This window comes from Tursiops truncatus, chromosome 1, assembly GCF_011762595.2.
Source record: "Tursiops truncatus isolate mTurTru1 chromosome 1, mTurTru1.mat.Y, whole genome shotgun sequence".
NCBI lineage: Eukaryota > Metazoa > Chordata > Mammalia > Artiodactyla > Delphinidae > Tursiops > Tursiops truncatus.
In genome coordinates, this window is record NC_047034.1 from 148711180 (window position 1) to 148733034 (window position 21855).

A 21855-nucleotide genomic window follows, 5' to 3' on the forward strand; every position below is an offset into this window, starting at 1 on the left:
GACTCTGTGCCCTGGGGCTGCCTGGCGTCTGGGAGTCTCCTTGGAGCCAGGGCTCTTCTGGCAGAGGCTGAGGCTCCCCAGTGTCTTCCGGCCCCTCAATGAGTGAGGCAAACCGAAGTGAGTGACAGTGGGAGGGAGGCTGAGGAGGGGATTGGGTACCCCTCAGATGCTGAGGTTGCGGGGAGGAACTTGCCCCACTCCTCTCAGTTTCCCCAGGGAGCCAATCGGGGGCCCCATCCCTAACACTTTCCCTTTCTCTGCAGCCACTGTGGAGCCCTCGGAGCTCCCCACAGCATCGGCCGTATCCCCTGGACTGGGCAGCGGGGCCCGGGCATGGCCTGTGCTGGTAGGGGTCGTGCTGGGGGCTGTGGTCCTTTCTCTCCTCATCGCACTTGCTGCTAAATGCCACCTCTGCCGCAAATACCGTGCCAGCTACCAGCACCGCCCGCTGTCTGGGACAGTGAAAGGGGTCCGCCCCGAGGTGGGTGAAGATGAGGATGATGATGGTTTCATCGAGGACAATTACATTCACCCTGGGGTTGGTGGGCTGGGGACGGAGGGAAGTAGGGACCACTTCTCCCTCTGAGCCCTCATCTTTGGACCCCCCACCCCTATGCCCAACAGCTTAAGGACAGCAGATACTTTGTGGGAACCACAAGCCTCAGGGACTTGGTGGCTAGGGCTTAAGGACGGAGCAGGGGTATATCAATGCCCCCTTCCTTGACACTAGCCACCAAAGTGAAACACCCTCTCTTGCTCCGTAACCCTCAATGGCTCCCTTCTGTTCTTGGGATAAAGCCTACCAAGGCCCTGGCTGTGAAATCAGGCCTCCGTCAGCCTTTGGCTTCCTTTCCTGCCTTTGCCGACTTTACTCCCTGCTTAACCAATTATTTGTTATTCCTCCCCCACCTACCATGCTGCTTCTCCATGGACCTTTGCTCACACTCTTCCCTTGTCTCCCTGCCCTTCTCTTCTCCCAAGTCCTTTATGACAGTGATGAGAATCCCTGGCCAGTAGACCCCATGTGGGCTGCCTACCTGCCAGCATTTCACATGTGCCCAGGTGATAACGTCTTAGCAGGTGAAAATCATTGTGCCAAGTTTCTCAGGGAGATTTTTTTCCTATCAATCAAGTGGTAATCTAAATAGTTATAATATATTATGTTTTTCACAGATACTAATAAATCTATTTTCATTTTAAATAAAAATAGGAAGTCACTCATTTTTTATTTTCCTGAACTGAAACTTGTGCACAAACATGTCCCTTGTCACTCAAAGCCATGACAGTGCTCGGACATCCCCTCCCTGGGACACCTTCCCGGAGCCCCTCCCTTCCATAACACCTGTGAGTTTCCCTACCAGTCTCTTACCACGTTTAAATTTAATCTTTATTACAATTTGCACTAACCCCTTACCGGGCTAGACTGTGAATTCTCTGAGGCCACAGTCTGCGCCTTGTTCTGTGTCCTCAGAGTCTCTCACACGGAAGATGCTAAATAAATATTTGTTGACTTTGTAGAATTCCCGTGGGCTGACAGGCGAGTGGATGAAAGGTGAGGGCGTGGAGTCTACTGTGGAAGACTTTATCAAGAACCTTGGCAGAGAGGACAGAGTCATGGTTGCTGGGGGGGAGTTTTGGGCAAGGGAGGCAATTTCAAGACGGCAGAGACTTGAGTTAAGCTTCTTTGGTTGCAAGCAATGGAAAGGAGTTTTGGGGGAGAATTAAAGGGACAGCTGACTCAGGAGGGCAGGAAGCAGGTGGTCCCAGCCGCCTGAGGTCAGGCATGGGACCCCTAGTGCTTTGTCATTTATCGGCACTTATGAGGCTCCATGCCTGGGACTTCCAAACTCTTGATTCTGGGTCTCAAGTATTCAGGTGCTAGAATCTGATTGGTCCAGCTTGAGTCAAGTATCTACTACTGTGGGGCTTCCCTGGTGGCGCAGTGGTTGAGAATCCACCTGCCAATGCAGGGGACACGGGTTCGAGCCTTGGTCCGGGAAGATCCCACATGCCGCGGGGCAACTAAGCCCGTGCGCCACAACTACTGAGCCTGCGTGCCACGGCTGCTGAAGCCCGCATGCCTGGAGCCCGTGCTCCACAAGAGAGGCCACCGCAATGAGAAGCCCATGCACTGCAACCAGAGACAAACCCACGCACAGCAACAAAGACCCAACAAAGCCAAAAAAAAAAAAAAAAAAAAGTATCTACTACTGGTGCAACCAGTTCTGACCAGTGGGGGCAGGCTCCTGTAGTCCACTTGTGATTTGGGGAACCCACCTGTTTATTCCAGGTCAGTCCCAGCCAGAAAAGGGGAAGTCGTCAGGAACCAGGCAGCCACTCACATGTGTCCACCGGATGCAGTGTTAGCCTTTGAGGAAAGAGCCAGTGGAGAGAGAAAGTGATGGCTGACTAATATAGGGGGGTGCTTGAGGAAAAGGCAGGGGGTCCAGGAGGGTTGCAGTGTAGGGTCCAGGGTGCCCGCGCCAGGGATGAAGCTGAAGAGGGGGATGCCGTGCGTGGGGATGGATTGCAGTGGAGAGACCCAGACATGACTAAGGTGTGGTACAGGGAACAGAGAGATTCCAGAGGTGTGACAGAGGCAGGGTCACATCTGGAAGGGATGGGGGCGGATGGCAGGGGTGGTTGACAGAACTTTCGGCTGCTGGACGTGGGGAGTAGGGAATCAACGAAGCCACCCTGGTTTCTGACTGGCTGGCTGGGCACTTGAGGAAGAGCAGGTTTTGGGGGAGTGAGGGTTCAATGCCGGACACGGGATTTCCAGGGGAGAGATGCCTGGGGCAGCTGGATTCACAGGGCGAAGGCTGGTCTGTAGATGTGGGCTTGGGAATCATTGACAGTAGGTTCCCTGAGTCCCCGGGAGTGAATCAGATCACCAGGGAGGGGTTGGGGTAGCGGAGGCGCTGAAGACTGAGCAGGGAAACACTGGCGGAGGAGGGTTCATCTGCAGAGGAGCACGTGGCAGGAGAGCTTGGCGAGAAGCCGCCAGGGAGGAGGGGAGCCCAACCCCAGCCATTGTTCCTCAGTCCCAAGACAGCTGACACCCTCGCAGGCCCGGGAAGGCCCTGTGTGGGCCCCAGCCTGAGACCCCGCAGGGGAGGCTGAGTAGCAGAGTGTGTCCTGGCCTCCGGGGGAGGAGCTGCTGGGAACCCAGGTGGGTCTATCCCCTGCCCTCATGCGTTCCCAAGGTCCACCTGGAGGGGCTGCCCTGCCTGAAGTTCGGGGCTAGGAAAGAGCTCGGCCGTCCCCATTTTCACATCTTCTAGGGGACTTGAGTCAGAACCTCTGAGGGATCCTGGAGGAGGTAAGGGCCCAACCCCAGATTAGAAGTTACTTTTCTGAGCCCAGCACCAAGAAGGGTTGGCAGGGAAGGCTTCCTCTCAGAACCAGCTGTGGGTGGCAGGAAACTTGGACCCTGAGAGCGGCCCTGCTGGATTCCCCTGAGGAATGGTTCCCACTGAGCTCCACATGCCTGGCCCCAGGCACGAAGAGGGAGCACCACCTGGGTCCACAGGTTCAAAGGCCCGGGGATGCTGGAACTGCTGGGAGGCCTGGCACTCAGCCAGACCTCCCTCTGGTCTGCCCTTCTCTGGCTTCAGACCCTGATCCCAGCCCATCTCTGCCCCCGGCCCTGCACCCTGTCCTTACCCCTCAGCAGCTGGCATCACCTTCTCTTCCCAGGGAGCCCCAACCCAGACCTGACTGCAGAGGACAGCCTAGCTTCCTGGCTGCCTCATCCTGCTGCCCCCAGAGTAAGGCCACATCCATGGTCCTTGTGTGGAGGCCAAAGACAGGGGTCACACAAGCCACGGACATGAAGTTGAAGAAGCCCAGCGGAGCAGTAAACTGAGTTGAGAGCACAGACTATCTGGGTTCAAATCCCAGTTCTGCCATCTACCTGCTGTGTGACCTTGGGCAAGTTACTTACCTCCTCAGCGCTCCAATTTCTTCTCAGTAAAATGAGGATGATAATAGTCCTTGCCTCGCACCGTTCTAGAAGGATTGAATGAGTGCCGTGTGAAGTAGAGCCGAGCAAGCATCTGCAGGTATCAGCCGTGTCTGTATGGGCGCCGCCGGGGCAACTGCTTCCCGGGACAGGTGACCAGTCTTAATCCTGAAGGAGGAGCTTGCCGTGCCTCCTCCTCCTCATTCTTTCCAGGCTGGGATTTGAACTTCTGTTTCCCAGGACTCAGGTCAGAAGATCCAGTTCAGAACAGCAAAGGACTTGAATTGGAAGTTCTGATGCCGTAGAATATAAAAGTCACGACAACAGTAACAATAATAATACTGATGTGTTAGCACTTCCTGACAACCTCCCTGCTGGGCAGGCATCCCATTTTATAGACTGAGAAGTTGAGGCTCAAACATGTTAACTGCAACTTGCCTGCTTCACTCAGCAATAACGCCCTCATCTCACCTCTAAGTCATGATCAAACAGACCCAGCGAAGGAATCTCCTGGTAGCTGGACTTGTTCCCACCCTGCCTGGGCTGGAGCCCCTCTGCCCCGTGTGAATGGGGGCCAGGCAGTTCCAGGTTTGGGAGAGCAGGCTGTGAGGGTAGAAGTGGTATGTCCCATCCCTGGCTGGGGAGGGGACCAGAGTGGGCCGGTCTCTGCCATGCCCAAGGGCAGTCTCACATGTCCCGGGGAGCAGTCCGGAAGGCAACCCAGTCAGTGTGCAAGAACTAGGCTTTTGTTGGTCCCCCGAGGCCCGGAGGAAGCTCCTCGAGGGGGGCCTGAGGTCTCAGGTGGGGTGTGACTGGATGTGATGGAAGGACCGCCTGGACTGGAACACATTTGGAAATTTCAGGAACATGTTCTTCCAGGATCCAGCATCCAGGTGGCCCAGGAGGAACATGTGGCAGGTGTCTCTCCCTCCACCTCGCCTGCCGCCCAGTGGGAGCTTCTAGGAGATCCAGACCTCTCTGTGCCGTCTCCAACAGCTCCTCTTGTCTTTTCCCCCAACATCAGTTTAGATTACAGGGCCCTTTATGTCAGCCTCCCTCTTGCTAGTATCCTCAGCTTACCTGCCCTGTCATGTCACCATTACACACTCCAGGTGACACTCCAACCTGAGGCCTGCATCCCGCCCTCCGCGCGCTGTGGAGGAACGCCCCCCTCGCCGCCCCCCTTGCCCAGGCCGTGCTTGTGCTTCCGTTCCTGCCTGTTCTCCAGCCTCCTGCGGGCTCTCAAAGCCTTCAGCAACCTCGCTGTTTTCTTGGTCATTCTCCGCAGCAGCTCCTTAAAATGGCCTCTGCCTCACAGAGAGAGTAGTTGTCAGTTTCCTGCTACAAAACCCACAAACCTTCCTGTCCACATTCTTCCTTCTCTCCTATCAGAATAGCATCGTGAGCCCAATCCCTCCACTGTGGGCTCGATCCACCCTCCCCGCCTCCCCGCTCAGGGACTTGAAGACTGGCCTCTTCTCTGCCTTGTGTCTTCAACTTCTCTTTCAGTCATCATGGACCCATCACATCTGTCCCATCCTAAAACTCCTCCAGGTAGTTAGTCACAAAGACCTGTGGGTCCCACCTTCTGAGCATCTATCGAACCTGTCCTGTCTGACTCTGTCCCAGCAGCCACCCCCACCCTTGTCCGAGCCGCGTCATCTCGCATCTGGAGGTGGCATCAATCCACCAACTGATTTCCCTGCCTCCATTTTTACCCCTTCCAATTAATTTTAATTGTCTTAAAATACAATTCCGGCCAGGCCATCCCTCTCCTTACAATCCTTCACTGGATTCCTCTTGGCCTTAAGAAACTGTACTACCTGCTAGGGAGCCTCTGAAACCCGGGAGGGGCCCAGGGATCCCCCCAGCTTCACCCTTGCCTCTTCCCAGCTGATACTCCATGTTCCCACCACCCAAACCTTCTGTGGTTCCTCGAAGGAACCAATTCTTTTGTCTCTGGGCCCTTCTGCGATTCCTTCTTTCTGGGAGTCTCTTCCCAACCTTCTTGACCAGCTGCTTCTCATCCCTCAGGGGCCAGCTGAGATGGCATTTCTGGGGCTGTTTGGTCATTTTTTTTTTTTTTTTCCTGCTAAGACCAATCCCAGCTTCACACTGCAGCCAGCAAGTCCCCAATCCTATTCTGCTCAGAGTACCCCCCTAATTAAAATCTTTCCATGTTTCTCAGTGTCCCGAGGACAAAGTCCAAATTCCTCAGCTGGGCTGACAAGACCGTTTGACAGACAGGAGTAAAGGAGGTGTGATTTCGCAGGAGCAAGGTGGAGGCTTCCCACCCCACGACTCTTATTTTCTCATGGCGAGCGAGGGAGGCCAAGTCGTCTGCAGAGAGCAGTGTTGGGGGCCGTGAGGGGGTGATGTTGTGGTGTGAAGGGAATGGGGAGAACGTGAGGGCGCTGTGGGAGCAGCAGCTGGCCAGGGAAACAGTGTAACTGGTAAGCTGAGTTTCAGACCTGGTTGAGGTTGGTGATGGGGAATCACGGTGACACCAGGCTGCCCGGCTGTGCAGATCTCTCTCGTAGCTGGTCGGTGTGAGGGTTTATCCACGGAGGGGATTTTGCTGGGAGGGTGGGACCAAAGGTCAGGGGGCTAAGTTGTTGAGGACTCTGTCAAGGAGTGAGTGACATGATGGGTCACAGGATCTGAGCCAGATGGGAGATGACAACAGAACGGGCTGCTTTAGAGGGACAGAGAGAGAGCAGAGGGGCCAGCGGATGACTGGTTGCCATGGGGACCAAGATGGGGTTTAGTGCACAGCTTTGAGCACGCAAGCTGGAGGTGGGAGGTTGTGGGGGTCAGCTTTAGTGAATCAGGAAGTATTAGCATTTCCGCCCCACCTGGGCCTCCACCCAGCTCCTACCAACCTTCTCATGTTGTAGCTGGGTGTGTACATGCCGACTTCCACTGCCCTTTGGAATAGGTCCACAGTGTCCTCTGTGGGCACTAACCATGCTCGTCATCTGGCATCCTTCCCAGGAGAGCCTGACATGGGCCTGGCCTACAGTAGCTGCTCATCTAGACATTTTCCTGTGTAACTCTTCCCCCCCGCCCCAATTTTCTGTGTTTCTGTTTTCCTTTAGTTTCTTAAAAGAAATATCGTGAAAGAGTCTAACCCTGTCTTAGCTGAAAAGAAACAGGATTTATCCCTGTTTAACAGGAGGAAGAGGCATTCTGTGGTCCTCTAATGGCCTAGGAATTGGGTGATAGTGAGAGCTCCCTCTTGGGAGCCCGGGAAGAATGAGAGTTTCTAGAGAAGACAGTGCGGGGCCTCAGGAGGGAAAGATTCAGGGCCAACAGCGGACAATGGGCTAACTTCCCTACCCTTCCTAGTTATAGGTGGGTCTCACCAAGCCGAGTCCTTCATCCGCCCATCCACACCTTACTATGTGCCCAGGCCCATGCCAGGACCCCCCGTGGTGGAGTCACGACAATGGTGCAGCGTCGCTGGCTCGTGGGTGTGTTGAGGAAAGAGGGAGGCCTGTCGTGTTGGGGAGTCTGCACACTAGCCTGCAAAAGCAAGGCGGAACCTCGGCACCTGAGGTCTCTAACCTGGATGCTGGGTGGAGGGTGAGACGGGGACCTAGTTCAGGGTAGAGAGGAGAGGGGCTCACATTTGGATATGTGGAGTCTGAGGTGCACGGAATTCCCGGCCTGGGAATTCTCCCTCCCAGGCCTGGCAACACCCTTTCCCTCATCCATTGGCTTAGTGTTTTCTCCAGGAAACTGCCTTGATCTTGGCAAGCCGAAAGCAATTTTCTCCCGTCAGAGCCTCTGTAGCTCCACATTTAACACCTGTTAGGCAACACGTTTGTCTGGCTTCCCGGCCTCTCTTGGTGTCCCCCGTGGGGCTTCCTATAATCTTCATTTTGTGAAGCAGCAAGTGATGAAACAGTAACTGGCGCTCTTGGGCGTTCCTCCAGTGGACCTCTGTCCTTGTCACACAGGAAGCGCCCCTGCATCCAGAAAGGGAGAGCCCTTCCAGGGCTGACCCCAAGCAGGCAGGTACTCTCATGCCCAAGCGGGCGTCCAACACCCCTCCTGTGCCTGGAAACCCAGAGGCAGGTCAGCCGGTGCTGCAACCACACAGAACAGGATGTTCTGGTTTCAGAGGTGGGGTTAGGAGCTGCAGCCTCCAGAGAAACCAGGCGATAAAACCCCAATACTTCAGGCTTCATCTGGAACCAGCACATAAGCAAATGAGGACTCACCATCCTCCCTGCCCACAACACCCTCTCCCTGGGACCAGAGACGCACTACCTTCCTGAGGCTAGGCATCCCCTCATCCCGTCTCCCCTCAGGCTTCCTGGTACCTATGAGCAGAGACCACAGGTCTGGCTGAGGATACCTTCAAGGCACCTTAGGTCAGCCTGAGGTAGGCGCGATATGTTCCCTTTGGGGGGGTGGCCGGGGGTGGGGAAGGGAGGGGGAGGGGAGGGGAGGTCTCTTGGCGAGATGGTGAGATAAAGACAACACCACTAACAGCAGTCACCACTTTTATTGCACATCTGCCGTGTGCCCGGTCCTTCTATACGTAAATAATATCATTTGATCCTAACAGTTGACGACCGTGACCATGACGCTCAAGAAACCAGGGCTCAGAGAGGTTAAGCCACTTGCCCAAGGCCCCCACCTGGTGAGTGGTAGAGGGGGGGACTGCGGCCCAGGCCTGTCATGCCGGAGCCTGTGTTCTGTCCACTCTGTCACCATTCAGTCTCCTTGATAAAAGGGTTCACTGGCGCAGTCTCTGGGGCAGGCAGCAGCCTCTCCTGGGGAAATCCCTGACAGGCGTTACAGGGCAGAGTTGCCTTTGAGGGGTGTTAGGGATAGGGGCCAGGGACCTTCAGGGATCCCAGACCCTTCTCTGCCTAGAGGCCCCGGACACAGACAGGCAGACTGACGGTTCCACGAGCTCCAAGGAGAAGCAGTTCCCTCCTTGTGACGTGGGTGTGTGGGTGCAAATCGGCCCCTCATCACAGTCACACAGTCACTCAGAGGGCTGAGCAGTCCTGGGGACACCCATGCAGTCACTCTCCCCTTGGTGCGTGTGCACACACGTGTGTGCACACACCCTCACTCGCGCCCGGGCACGGCTCTGTGGAGGCTGAGGCAGGTCACGGGAAGGAGGGCCCGGGCTCCGTCAGATGAGGCTGGCGATGCTGGACGTGGTCTCACGATGCTGGCCAGCGGACAACCGTCCTGAGATGCTGAAGACGCTGCCATTCCCACCGTGGTCACTGCGGGCGGAGGGGGCGGCCGCACGGGTAGGGGGACAGTGTCCGCTCACGGCCACCTGATACAGCAGCAGGCCCAGCAGCAAGAGCGCACCTGAGGCAGCCAGGGTGACGCCCACGAACAGCATGGCGGCCAGCGGCCGGGCGGGGGCAGGGGCGGCGGCCAGCCCCGCCAGCGTCAAGCCGGTGGCCAGCAGCACCAGGCCGCTGAGCAGCACCACCAGGGCGTCGGCCCCGCCGCCGCTGCGGAGCAGAGCCACGTGGCGGGGCTGGCGGATGCAGTTCATGTCCTGCACGGCCGAGCTCATCAGCTGCTTAACCAGGACCAGCAGGGCCAGCAGGCAGAGCACTGTGCCCACCGCCAGACGCCACTCGCCCGAGCGGCTGCTGGTGGAGGACAGCAGGGCCACGCCACCCGCCCCACAGCCCGCCACGAGGCCCACAGCCACGGCGAAGCAGAGCGCTGAGCGCCGCGGCTGCTGGGACCACCACAGCTCCACCTGCTCCGCCAGCACATCCGGCGGCAGCCCCCGGCCCGGCGGGGCCCGAGCCTCTCCCTCAGACATGGCTGATCCGGCACGAGTAAGGGCAGAGGGCCGCGTCAGGGGGCAGAGGTACGGATCATGGCCTGGAGCCCCCACTACCTGCGCGGCGGCCGGAGGCCCAGAGTCCTGTTCCTCGCACGGTCCAGGGGATGGTCACCATCACCTGCAGCGGGGAGAATCACACTTGCCATCTCCCTGGCCCACCTGCCCCTTATGGTCTCTCCTGGGAGCCTTGGGGGTGGTCCCTGGGAATCTTCCCATGTCCCCTGCAACCAACACCTCCCCAGGGAAACCTCCTCCCTAGCACTGCCCCCTCGGGAATGCCTCTCCAGAGATCTCAGGAGAGCTCCCTCCACCCAAAGCATCCTCACCCACCCAGGGAACCCCCTGCCCAGCCCCTGACCTCTCTGGCTCGGGCTGTCTCAGTTGCCTGTCCCATCCCGGCTGGCCGAGGGAGCTGGTGCCACGGTGGACGATGGGACTGGATGGAGACCCAGAGATAAAGCCTCATTCAGGATCCGACTCACATGGCCTCAGCTGTCACCGCTGGCTCCTGCGGGGAGGGTTGTGGGGAGGGAGGGGGCTTATGACTTAACCCTTCTGCAACCAGCTGCTCGACCCTGAATCTTCTCTCTTTGGGCTGCGACTCCTTCTCCGCGAGTCAGGATCTGACCCCCAACACCCCATCCCACCTCACAGGCATGGCTGCTGGTTCCCCAATCCCTCTCTCTCTCAAACCCAGATCTCCCTCCCAAGCTCCAAGACCCATAGGCAATTGTCACCTTGATGTCCCACAGGCACCTCTGATGCAACGGCTTCCAACCCAAGCTCGTCATCTTACCGCAAACCCACTCCTCCTCTTGTGTCCCTCCCTTGTGCGTGTCACCTCTAAACATGTCTCCGTCCCACTCCCTGCCCTCGTCCTCCTGCTTCTGCGTTTCAACCTACCTCCCCCCAACTTCCTCACCGGTCTTCCTGCTTCCCCCACTCTTCTCCCTCTCACCGCACTCCCATGCCATCCTCCTCCACGATTTCTCTAAAGTGGTACAAAGGGAAGGAGGGCTTTGGACTGGACCCCCAGCTGCAGTCCCTGCCACCGTGGGTATGTGGACGAGGGACCTCGCAGTGGTTCCTCATTGAACACATCCTCCAGAGGCCAGTCAGCATGACTCCCACTGGGCAAAGTATAGCAGCCTGGCCCCTGCCCTCAGGGAGCCCCAGTTTATAGCAGGTGTGTTCCTGTGATGAGTGCTGGCTGTGGGTTAGTTAGAAGAGGGGCTTGGGGGAGGTCAGAGAAGCCCCCAGTAAGTTCACCTCTTGGAGCTCAGGACCCTTATCTGAAAAGTGAGAATGATAACTTTAATCTTGAGAGGTGGGGGCATTAACATCTCCAGGTCAGAATTCCAATGGGAATAGATGCCCAGAGCATGCTTTCTGAATAAAAGAACACAACATTCTCTCCTCCCGTTTAGGACGGGACTCCTGCTTTATATATAGGACGCAGGTCCTGGATCATTCAGGACTATGACTTCATGGCTGTACGTGGGTTACACCGCTGATGAGGTATCCGTCCTCCACGATCCCTCAGCAGGGGTTGCCCCACACGCGAGGTAGGACGGGCAGCTGCAGGTGCCCCCAAGGGAGGTGGGGGAGGGGCCGAGGGAGGGGCCCTGGAATCAGTCCCAGCATTCCCCAGGGCTGTGACTTCACGGGTCTGAAAGTGCTTGCACAGGTGTGCCGGGACCATGGAGCCAGGCTGGGGGTGGGGTGGAGGCTCTCAGGGGAAAAGCCAGTGGGAGATGGTGAATGGTGGGGGTAGGGGGGACCACGGGGCACTCACAAGAAGCCTGGAGGTGCTGGATCCGATCTGAGCAGGCAGGGCGGGCAGGTGGGGCGCTCCAGCTCTGTTTCCGGGGAGGCGCTTCACCTGCCTGACCTGCACCTGGGTGAGCTCAGGCGGGGGTGGGTGGTGGGGGGGGGAGGATCAACAGGTGTTTCCAAGGCAGGGCCTGAGACGATTGGCTGACGTGGCGCTGCTCCTTCTGCTGGGCTGAGGCATTCCTGGGAAGGGAGGGGCTTCTGTCCCTTGCTGTTAGGGCACGAAGACAATTTCCAGACCCGGGCAGCAGTAGGAATGTTGTCCATCTGCCCCAGAGCCCGGACCCGAGCCCATCCCCCAGCTCCAACCCAATTTAGCTTTAGTTCCAGCCTTAAACCCAACCCCAGCCCCAGCTGCAGTTTCAAACCCTAACTAGAACTCCTAGCTCCAACCGAGGCCCCTACCCCACATCTCAGCCCCAACCCTGAATCTCAAATCCCAACCCTGACGCCCCAGCCCCATTTCTAAACCCAATTCCAGTCCCAGACCGAGATCCCAACCCCAAATCTGGCTTGAAACCTCAGCTCCAAATGCTGGAATTAGATCTTAGATGGCAGCCTCATCCTTGGCCCCAACCTTGACCCGTGTTCCTGAGTCCAGCCCCCAAATCCCGACTCCAAGCTCAACTCCTGCCTCAGCCCCACACTCCAACACCAGCTGGCCCCCAAGCCCAGCCCCAGTACCTCCATCCCTTGGCGCTTTCCCCTGGGCCAGAGCCCCACAAGCCCCTTGCCCATTCTCCTTCAGAGCCTCAAGGGCCTGACCAAGGGACGTTTGCCCCACGTTTTGGCCCCCCTGAGGAGGCAGGATTTGAGTGCACAGGGAGGAGGGGGTAAAGGCTTTTCAGGTGGGAAACAGGAGCTCCCTAGCTTAAAACACTTGCAGAATAAACACTTCGGGATAAATGCCATATTCCTTCACAAGGCTCACAGAACCCCTGCTATCCACCGCAGGCCAGTCATTTGCCCCTGGCCCCTGCCCTCCAGCCGGAATGCCTGTCTTTCAGTTATGTATGCTCTGCACTGCTCTGCCCTTCCGCTTGGTTTTTGAACTCAGAGTTCTCTTTCCCTGGGATATTTACCACACCCCACCCCCAGCCTTGGTCTGGCTAACTCAGCTTCTTCAACTGAGATGTCACCTCCTCCAGGAAGCCCTCCTTGACCTCTAGGCTGGTTCAGGTTCCTCTTTGGGGCACCTATGGCCCCCATGCTTCCCCCACAACTGCTCTTACTGCATGTGCTGTGATTGCCCTATTTATTCACCTGTCATCCCCCACTAGATGTGTGGTTCCCAGTGGGCGCAGGTTTAGTGCCTGTTTTGCTAACCCTCGTGACCTCAGCAGCCAGCACTGTGCCTGGCACATGGGAAGTATGCAGTAAACATGTGTTGAATGAATGAACTGTGAACTGCCAGATGTGGGGCTACGCAGGGAGCTTGTGAGATGTAGCTGGAAAGGCAAGTTTGGCTCAGGTGGCTCAGGGCCTTGAATGCCTTGGTGAGGCATTCGGACTCATCTGAGGTACTCATGGAGGGTTCCAGAGTATAATGGGGACACGGCCAGGGCTCTGCTTCTAACAAGTGAATCTGGCACCACACACTACACGATGGGCGGCGGCGGGGGGGGGGGCTAGTTGGAGGTAATTGTCGGCTGGATTGAACCCCTTGTAATGCCTCCTGCTGTCTCTCCTTTTGGTGTGTATGAAATAGACAAGAAAAACAAAATCAAAGTTATCTTTCCATTATCAGCTCACAGAATAATTTTGCTGGACCTGTCCATGCTTCTCTTTGCTTTGCTCGGTGGAGATGATTGGGGGCCTGGTCATAACTCTAGAGCAGCACGGTCCAGTAGAAATATAATACGAGCCACATATGTAATTTAAAATGTAAAATCGTCTAATAATCATGTGAAAAAAGTAAAGAGAAACAGGTGAAATTAATACAGTGAAATTTTAATTTAAGCCCCAAATATTTTCATTTTAATACACAAGTGATTGAGCTCTTTCAGTCTTTTATTTCGTCTTGAAAATTCGCTGTGTATTTTATGCTTACAGTGCATCTCAGCTCAGACTAGCCACTTGTCTAAAGCTCGCCACGTGTGGCTTGCAGATCCCTCGCTAGATGGTTCTTCCCCTCAAGGAAAGGTTAGGGCAGGCTGGATCTTGGGGACAAACATGTGGGTTTGCCACTTTGCAAAGCATTATAAAGGAGTTCCCTGCCCTGGGGTGAGCGGGGAAGAAGGGGCCTGGCTGTGCTCAGTGGCTTTGTATTCCTCTTGCCCCTCTGACATTTATTTTCCTCCTGGTCCCAAGGAGGGGCTGGTCCCAGCCAGACCCATCCATGTCCAGCTGTCCTGGATAGAGCTGGGCAGGGGAAGTCATGAGATCCACGCCCCCTTGCCCTCCACTGGCTTCCCTTGGGGGTTTGAAGGGAATTTTTTGGATGGAGGGAACAAAGCCTAAAAGCTTCCAGTTTAAACATTGATTGGGTGAGACTTTGTTCTCATTCTGGGTCTTATCGAATAACTTGGAGTTAAAGTGGACAGGCAGGCTCCTCGCAGGGCTGTTGAACTCTGCCCCAAAGCAGAGGCTGTTGAAGCAGCTCAGATGGGCGGTACTGAAGGCGGGGGAGGAGGTGGCAGTGGGCAGAGAGCCTGAGGTGTGGATTCTAACTGATCCCTTAGACCAGCGGTCCCCAACCTTTTTGGCACCAGGGACTGCTTTCGTGGAAGACAATTTTCCCACGGATTGAGGGGTGGGGCGGGGGGATGGTTCCGGCGGTAATGCAAGCGATGGGGAGCGATGGGGAGTGGTGGGGAGCGGTGAGGAGCAATGGAGAGCGGTGGGGAGCGGTGGGGAGCGGTGGGGGGCGGTGGGGAGCGATGGGGGGCGGTGGGGAGCGGTGGGGAGCAGTGGGGAGCAATGGGGAGCGGTGGGGGGTGGTGGGGGCGGTGGGGAGTGACGGGGAGCAGTGGGGAGCGGTGGGGAGCAGCAGATGAGGCTTCGCTCGCTCTCCCACTGCTCACCTCCTGCTGTGCGGCCGGTTCCTAACAGGCCTTGGATGTGGCCTGGGGGTTGGGGACCCCTGTGTTAGACGGTGGGAGGACCCAGGAGAAGGGAGAGCTGTAGCCCAGCCTGTAGCCCAGCCTCCCTGCTTCAGCCAAGTTCCCACCTCAGGCTATTCTCCACCCGGTAGCTAGAGTGATCCTGTTATAAGGTAGAGCAGGTAAAGTCCTCCAATGGCCTGTCTTACCCAGAGAAACAGCCAGAGTCCTCCCACCATCTCGAAGGCCTTCTCTGACTTCACCCCCGCCTCGCTGTCCCTCTTCTGCTTGTGCTTGCTCAGAGCCTTTGCACTGGCTGTTCCCTCTGCCTGGAGCTCTTTCCTCCCACGTGGCTCCCTCCCTCACCTTTTTTCAGGAAGGTGCTCAAATGTCACCGCCTCAGTGAGGCTTCCTTCCTGTGTCTAAAGTCACAGCCTTCCCCCTACTTCTTACCTCTCTGCCCTTCATTCTTTGATTTCCTTTATTCTCTCATGTTTCTCCTTAGCACTTGTCGCTGTCAAATATGCTATATATTCTTATCTGTCTGGAATATTGTCTGTCTACCGCCCTGGAAGACAAGCTTCATGAACGGAGTGGTTTATGCATCCTAGCTCCTAGAACAGGCCTGGCATGTAATAGGTGTTCAAGGAATGCTTGTGAATGAAAGCATGAACAGTGGAGAGAATATTGGTTTTGGAACTAGATTGAACTTGAAGGTCCCAGTCCCAGCTCTAGCTCTGCAACCTTAGAAAAATGGCTTAAACTCCGTGTGTCCCAGTCTATTCATCTGTAAAATGGGTACAATAATACTTAGTCTAAATAGTTGCGGGGGGGGGCGATAAATAATATAATTCATGCAGCAAACATTTACTGTTTCCCTTCTCTGGACCAGGGATTGTGCAGGTGCTGGAGATGGTGGTGAGCGAAAGAGGTCCCATCCTTGCCACCCTGAAAGGCAGTTGGAGAATAAAGGGCTTAAAGCACAGGTGCAACACCAGGTCTTCAATGGCTCCAGGTCCCCTGCCCCCACCCCATGTTCCATGACTGACAGCTGCCCCAGACAGACATCTTTTGGAATATCTGCTCCACTCACAATGACCAACTTCACTACAGGGATGAATGAACCCCAGTAACCAGCATTCTATCCTGTGACCCACCCCTCTGGGTACAGTTGATTGGATAGTGGTGAGCTCCAGACTCAAGCTAGGCCCCAAATACTCTCCTTGGGCAATTTAAAGTTAGACTAGAGACTCCATGTCAGCCTTGGGGCATCTACTCATGGGATGCTAAGGGTCCCCTTCTGCCAACTTACTGGCAATGGGAGGCTGGTCTATAGAGAGGCAAGAATAAGAGAGGGAGAGGGGGTTCCAGCCATGTCCCAGGTCTTAGTTCAAGTCCTTCTCGAGCTCTGGTTGTATCTCAGCCCTGAGATTCCATGACGCACCAGGAGAGATCGGGGGCTTAATATTTGTTATTTGGGTATTAGAAGGGCGTCTGGCTTCTGCAAGTGGGAGAAGACAGGGACATCTGGGTTCTTAGTGCATAAAAAACCACCTCTCCTGGTATGTGTGGCTGGGCCACCCAGTGTGGGGTCTAGAGGAAGAGGTGGCCCCCAGAAATGGAGGAGCAGGGCAGGGCCCTGCAGACCGAGGATGACAAGTCTAGAGAGGCGTGGAGGTAAGAGAAAGAAGGGCAGAGTTCTGCTTATAGTCCTGACACCAGGGTCTGCAGCTAATGGAAGATGTGGGGGAACTCTACCAACTTTGCCATGTTCTTGATTTTACTCTCACCTTCACACAGCTGTGAAAATTCTCAGAAAACCTCATTATGTTTCATAAGTAAGAAGAAAACGTAGGAGCCTTTGTCTGGTCCTGACGTGGCTGGCAGAGGAGAAGGCAGGTCAGAAGCGACAGGCGGCCCTGCCCTTGAGGTCCAGAAAGGAGCGGGGAGGGGCGTGGGATCTCTGCAGTGACAGGCAGCCCTGTGCCTGGACAGGGACTAGCAGTGGTGGCTTTGGGTGAGCAGGAGCCCCCCGGGCCTCAGGGTCCCTCTTCTCTTCCTCCCTCCCCAGCTCCCTGGCTAAGCAGAGAGCTGGACGTGATTGTGGGAGAACACCTTTATTCTGCCCGTGTCCCAGGTTCCCCAGGGCAGGAGGGAGAGGCTGGTGTGGACAGGGCTGCAGGGGCTGCAGCCCAGAGTCAGGCTGGGGACGAGAGCACCGTGCTTCTTCCGGCGTGGCTGGAGACGGCTCACCAGAGTGGGTCACTTGGTCTGCAGCTTTAAGTCTGCTTCTGCCCCCAGGAGGGAAGGCAGCCGCATCCCAGTGAAGGGGTGGAAGCCTGGGACCTGCTCTTGCTCTTGGATCTGGTCTCTGAGGCGCTGGATCTCCAGGCGCTGCATCTCAATGATTCTCCCGGTTTCTTCTTGCTCATTCAGTCTCATGGTGGGAGGCAAGCCTGGTAAGTCTTTGCCGGACACTGTAGGGGACAGAGCAGGACTAGTGTGGGCCTGTTACTGGGCTGCTGCAAAGCTTCTCCTCCCTCCCCCTCTAACCTCCATCCCCGCACACATTTATGCAGCACCTGCTATGGGGTAGACACTCCAACCCAGATGCTAGGGAGATAGAGATGAGCCATTTCACTGTCTAGCAGAGAAGGAGAAACGAAGAGACATGCTTTGGAGCGATAAGGCAAATGCTAAACCTGACCTCAGCCCGGCCCCTCTCCTGAGCCCGGCAGTGTACCTGCCCTGAGCCCCCTCCATTGGGGGCTGCTCAGTCGCCACACCCCAAGCAGAGTGGCACTCTCCTATTGACCCGGGTTGGCCTCCAAGCTGCCAGTCCTCCTCCTCACGTAAACCTGCTCCCGGAGACCCCTCTCTAGCCCTCCTGCTGTGGCCACTCACTCATGTTCCCTGAGGACGCCCCTCGAGACTCTCAGCCATCCTCCTGTCTCAGTGCTGTCCTGGGTGATGCTGGTGTCCACGAGGGTCCACGGCTCACCCCACTCCCCGGCCTCACGAGGCTAAACTCTCAGCCTTAATTGTTTGGCCTGCACGTCAGTCAGCTCCACACCCACTCTGTGGCTTCCCCTCCCTTGCCACGCCCAGGATCTTTCACTCTAGTGTTCCATTCACCACTTCTTAGACTGAATTTAGACCTCATCTTCCTGGACAGCTCCATTTTTTACCTACTAAATGGGTTCCTCCTAGATTCACTCCTTTTCTGACCAGGTAGACCCACAGTGAGTTTCTTCTCCCATCTAGATGCCTCATCCCTCTGCCCCAGGTTCCCTGCCCAGCCTACATCCAAGATAATCTGAGCATCCAGGGTCGCCACTTTCACATCTGGCCTGCTGTGCGTTACCGATAAAAGTAACACACGAGATTCAAGTTCTTGGTTTCCAACCCCAGACGGACTTTATGTCCATAGTCAGCAAACTCTCATTCCCCACAGAAGCACTTAGGAACTTCGATCTTTACTCCAACTCCTCTGCCCTACTTAGAAAAAAAAATTGTGGTAAAATCTATATAGCATTTACTAACTTAACCATTAAAAAAAAATTTATGTACTTATTTATTTATTTGGCCGCACGGGTCTTAGTTGCAGCACTCGGGATCTTCGTTGCTGCGTGTGGGATCTTTTAGTTGTGGCATGCGAACTCTTAGTTGCGGCATGTGGGATCTCTAGTTGTGGCATGCGAACTCTTAGTTGCGGCATGTGGGATCTTTAGTTGCGGCATGAGAACTCTTAGTTGCGGCATGTGGGATCTAGTTCCCTGACCAGGGATCGAACCTGGGCCCCCTGCATTGGGAGCGCAGAGTCTTAGCGACCGGACCACCAGGGAAGTCCCTTAACCATTTTTAAGTGTATGGTTTCGTAGTGTTAAGTACCTTCACATTGTTGTGCAACTAATCTCCAGAACTCTTCTCATCTCGAAAAACTCAAACCCCATCCCCATTAAACAGCTCCCCAGTCCCCCCACCCCCAGCCCCTGGTAGCCACCATTCTGCGTTCTGTCTTTATGAATTTGATGACTCTAGGTATCTCAGATAAGTGGAATCATACGGTATTTGTCCTTTTGTGTCTGGCTTAGCATAATGTCCTTAAGGCTCATCTATGTTGTATCATATGTCAGAATTTCCTTCCTTTTTAAGGTTGAATAATATTTCATTGCATATATAGACCACATTTTGTTTATCCATTCATCTATTGTTGGAAATTTGGGTTGCTTCCACCTTTTGGCTACTGTGAATAATGTTGCTATGAACATGAGTGTACAAATATCCTCTTTGAGACCCTGCTTTCACTTCTTTTGGGTATAAACCCAGAAGTGCAATTTCTGGTTCATATGGTAACTCTGTTATTAATTCTTTGAGGAAACACCTTACTGTTTTCCATAGTGGCTGTACTGTTTTACATTCCAATCAGCAGTGCACCAGGGTTCCAATTTCTCCAGACCCTTGTCAACACTCGTTACTTTCTGGGTTTTTTGTTTGTTTTTTCTTTTTGGTTTGGTTTATTTTGACAGTAGCCATCCTAATGAGTGTGACACAGTATCTCATTGTGGCTTTGATTTCATTTCCCTAATTGTTAGTAATACTGAGCATTTTTCATGTGCTTCTTGGCCATCTGTGTATCTTCTTGGAGAAGTGTCTATAGTCCTTTGCCCATTTTTAAATCACGTTTGTTTGTTTGTTTGTTTTGGAGTTGTAGGAGTTCTTTATATATTCTGGACATTGACCCCTTATTAGCTGTATGATTTCTCTCATTCCCTAGGTTGCCTTTTCACTCTGTTGATTGTGTTCTTTGATGCACAGAAGTTTTAAATTTTGACAGTCTAATTTATTATATATTTTCTTTTGTTGCCTGTGCTTTTGATATCATATCCAAGAAGTTATTGCCAAATCCATCCTCTCCTCTTCCCTTAATGGATGACATTGCCACCGTCTTCACTGAGGAACGGTGTCCCCAACTCCCTCACCACAGTCAATCTTCTCTCAGTGGAAGAGGGTTCTCTTTCTTATCTGCTGCCAACCCCTTCCCTGGAGGAAAAACTAGAAAAGAACAGACGATGGTGGCCAAGGAAGAGAGTATTTTAAAGAGGAAGTGGTCAGCGGTGGCCAGTGGCCAGCTTGCCTTGGCCTCTAATTGACCTGATGGGGCCAGCATTCAGAGTACTCAACTTATCCCATCCTTCCCAGGAGAAGTCTGGATCCTTCTCTGTCTGCCTTTGCTCCTTGCCTCTTCTCCTTTACTGCAATTTCTAGACTCTTGATCTTTCTAGGCTCTTGATTTCTTCTCTTTTTTAGGTCTTGACCCTTCATCCACCTTCTGCTACTGGTTGTCCCTGGTAACCATCTCCTCAGTCAAGCTGTGGCCTAGCCATGGAGCCCTGGGAAAAGTAGCACCCCTGGGAAGGTATAGCACACAAAAGCCTACCAGCCCATCCACCTACCAGCCCATCCACCTTCTTGGGCCTGCGTCACTCGCCTCTGCCTAGTTTCTATTTACGTCCCTGCCTTATGCTTTTTTCATATACTTATTATAGGCATCTGTATATTTTCTTTGGAGAAATGTCTATTCAAGTCCTTTGCTTATTAAAAAAATTTTTTTTGTTGTTGTTGTAGTTAAGTTGTAAGAGTTCCTTATATATTCTGGATGTCAACCCTTTATCAGATATGTGATTTTCAAATATCTTCTCCCATACCATGGGTTGCCTTTTCACACTTTTCGATAGTGTTCTTTGATGCACAAAGCTTTAAATTTGGATGTAGTCGAATTTATCTACTTTCTTTTTGTTGTCTGTACTTTTGATGTCATATCTAAGAAATCATTGCAAAATCTAATATAATGAAGTTTCCCCCTATATCTTCTTCTATGAGTTTTATAGTTTTAGCTCTTATGTTTAAGTCTTTGGTCCATTTTGAGTTAAATTTTGTATGTGATGTAAGGTAAGGGTCCAACTTCATTCCTTTGCATTTGGGTATCCAGTTTTCCCAGCACCATTTGTTGAAAAGATTGTCCTTTCCTCATTGAATAGTCTTGACACCCACATTGAAAATCATTTGACCATATATGTGAGTGTTTATTTCTGGGCTCTGTATTCTATTCCATTGGTCTATATGTCTATATTTATGCCCGTACCATACTGTTTTGATTACTATAGCTTTGCTGTAAATTTTGAAATAGGAAGTGTGAGGCCTTCAACTTTGTTCTTTTTCAAGAGTTTTGGCTATTTGGGGTACCTTGAAACTCCCAATGAATTTTAGAATGGATGTTCTATTTCTGCAAAAAAATGTCATTGGGATTTTGATAGGGATTACATTGAATGTGTAGATCACTTTAGATAGTATTGACATTTTAATAAATCTTCCAGTCCATGAACAAAAGATGTCTTTCCATTTGCTGGTCCTAAGCCAGACTTAGGTTCTTCATGATCAAGGCAGACAATTGGTAATACCTGTCTTCAGCCACTACTGATGAAACCTCCCTTGAGTAAAGCTCTATGACACAAGTGGCATGATATTTGGTTTGCTTCAGAATAATCTACTATGGGTGTGGGAGGGAATAATTGGGGTGGGGGGTGTGTGGCGATAGCGATGAAACAAGAGCGACCGTTGTTCAAGTCAGGGAATGAATTCATGGGGATTCATTAGAATTTCTCTCAATTTTTGTCTATGCCTGATAGTTTCCAACACAGCAATAAGAAGAACCTGGCTATATCATGCAGCATCCTGAGGAGGTCTCCACTGGTTATTTGCTAGGCCGCTGGGGCATATTTGAAATAATTTTTTAAAAGAGAAGTTTTGTGATTGTTCATAGACACATCTATGCTTCACCTCCAACTGAAGATGGTTTCACCTCCAAGAAGTCAAGTTCTGTCTTTTTTTTTAACAGATTGATTAATTAAATTCAATTAATTTATTTATTTGGCTGTGCCACACGTCTTGTGGGATCTTAGTTCCCCAACCAGGGATTGAACCCTGGCCCTCGGCAGTGAAAGCGCAGAGTCCTAACCACTGGGCCACCAGGGAAGCCCCCAAGTTCTCAGTCTTTTTAACACATGCTGTGCTCTTATGTCAGTTCTTCAGAATTAATATTGTTCTTCAGGTACTACTCACAGAGTTTACCCTCTCAACTTCAACTCTAACGACAATGGCGTATGAGACAACAATTA

At 53.5% G+C, this 21855-nt stretch overlaps 3 protein-coding genes across 3 annotated transcripts in view; 1 reads left to right on the plus strand and 2 right to left on the minus strand.

Annotated features, from left to right (window-relative positions):
- The first annotated feature begins 2 nt into the window (after positions 1-2).
- LOC117307581 (type III endosome membrane protein TEMP) lies at positions 3-21602 on the plus strand. The gene is made up of 5 exons (XM_073791052.1): positions 3-117; positions 264-8354; positions 8541-10989; positions 11231-11368; positions 21367-21602. Exons 1-2 carry the CDS (start codon positions 99-101, stop codon positions 584-586), a joined length of 342 nt encoding a protein of 113 aa, XP_073647153.1. The 5' UTR covers positions 3-98; the 3' UTR covers positions 587-8354; positions 8541-10989; positions 11231-11368; positions 21367-21602.
- Positions 8463-9779, minus strand: TMEM125 (transmembrane protein 125). Its single transcript, XM_073791039.1, has one exon. The coding sequence runs from the start codon at positions 9777-9779 to the stop codon at positions 9120-9122; it is 660 nt and encodes a 219-aa protein (XP_073647140.1). The 3' UTR covers positions 8463-9119.
- The window catches only part of CFAP57 (cilia and flagella associated protein 57), a 77067-nt gene continuing 71998 nt past the window's right edge, over positions 16787-21855 (minus strand). Inside the window, exon 23 of the mRNA XM_033836622.2 lies at positions 16787-17154. Within this exon, the coding sequence (XP_033692513.1) occupies positions 16940-17154 (215 nt within the window). The 3' untranslated portion in view covers positions 16787-16939. The remainder of the gene's footprint in view (positions 17155-21855) is intronic.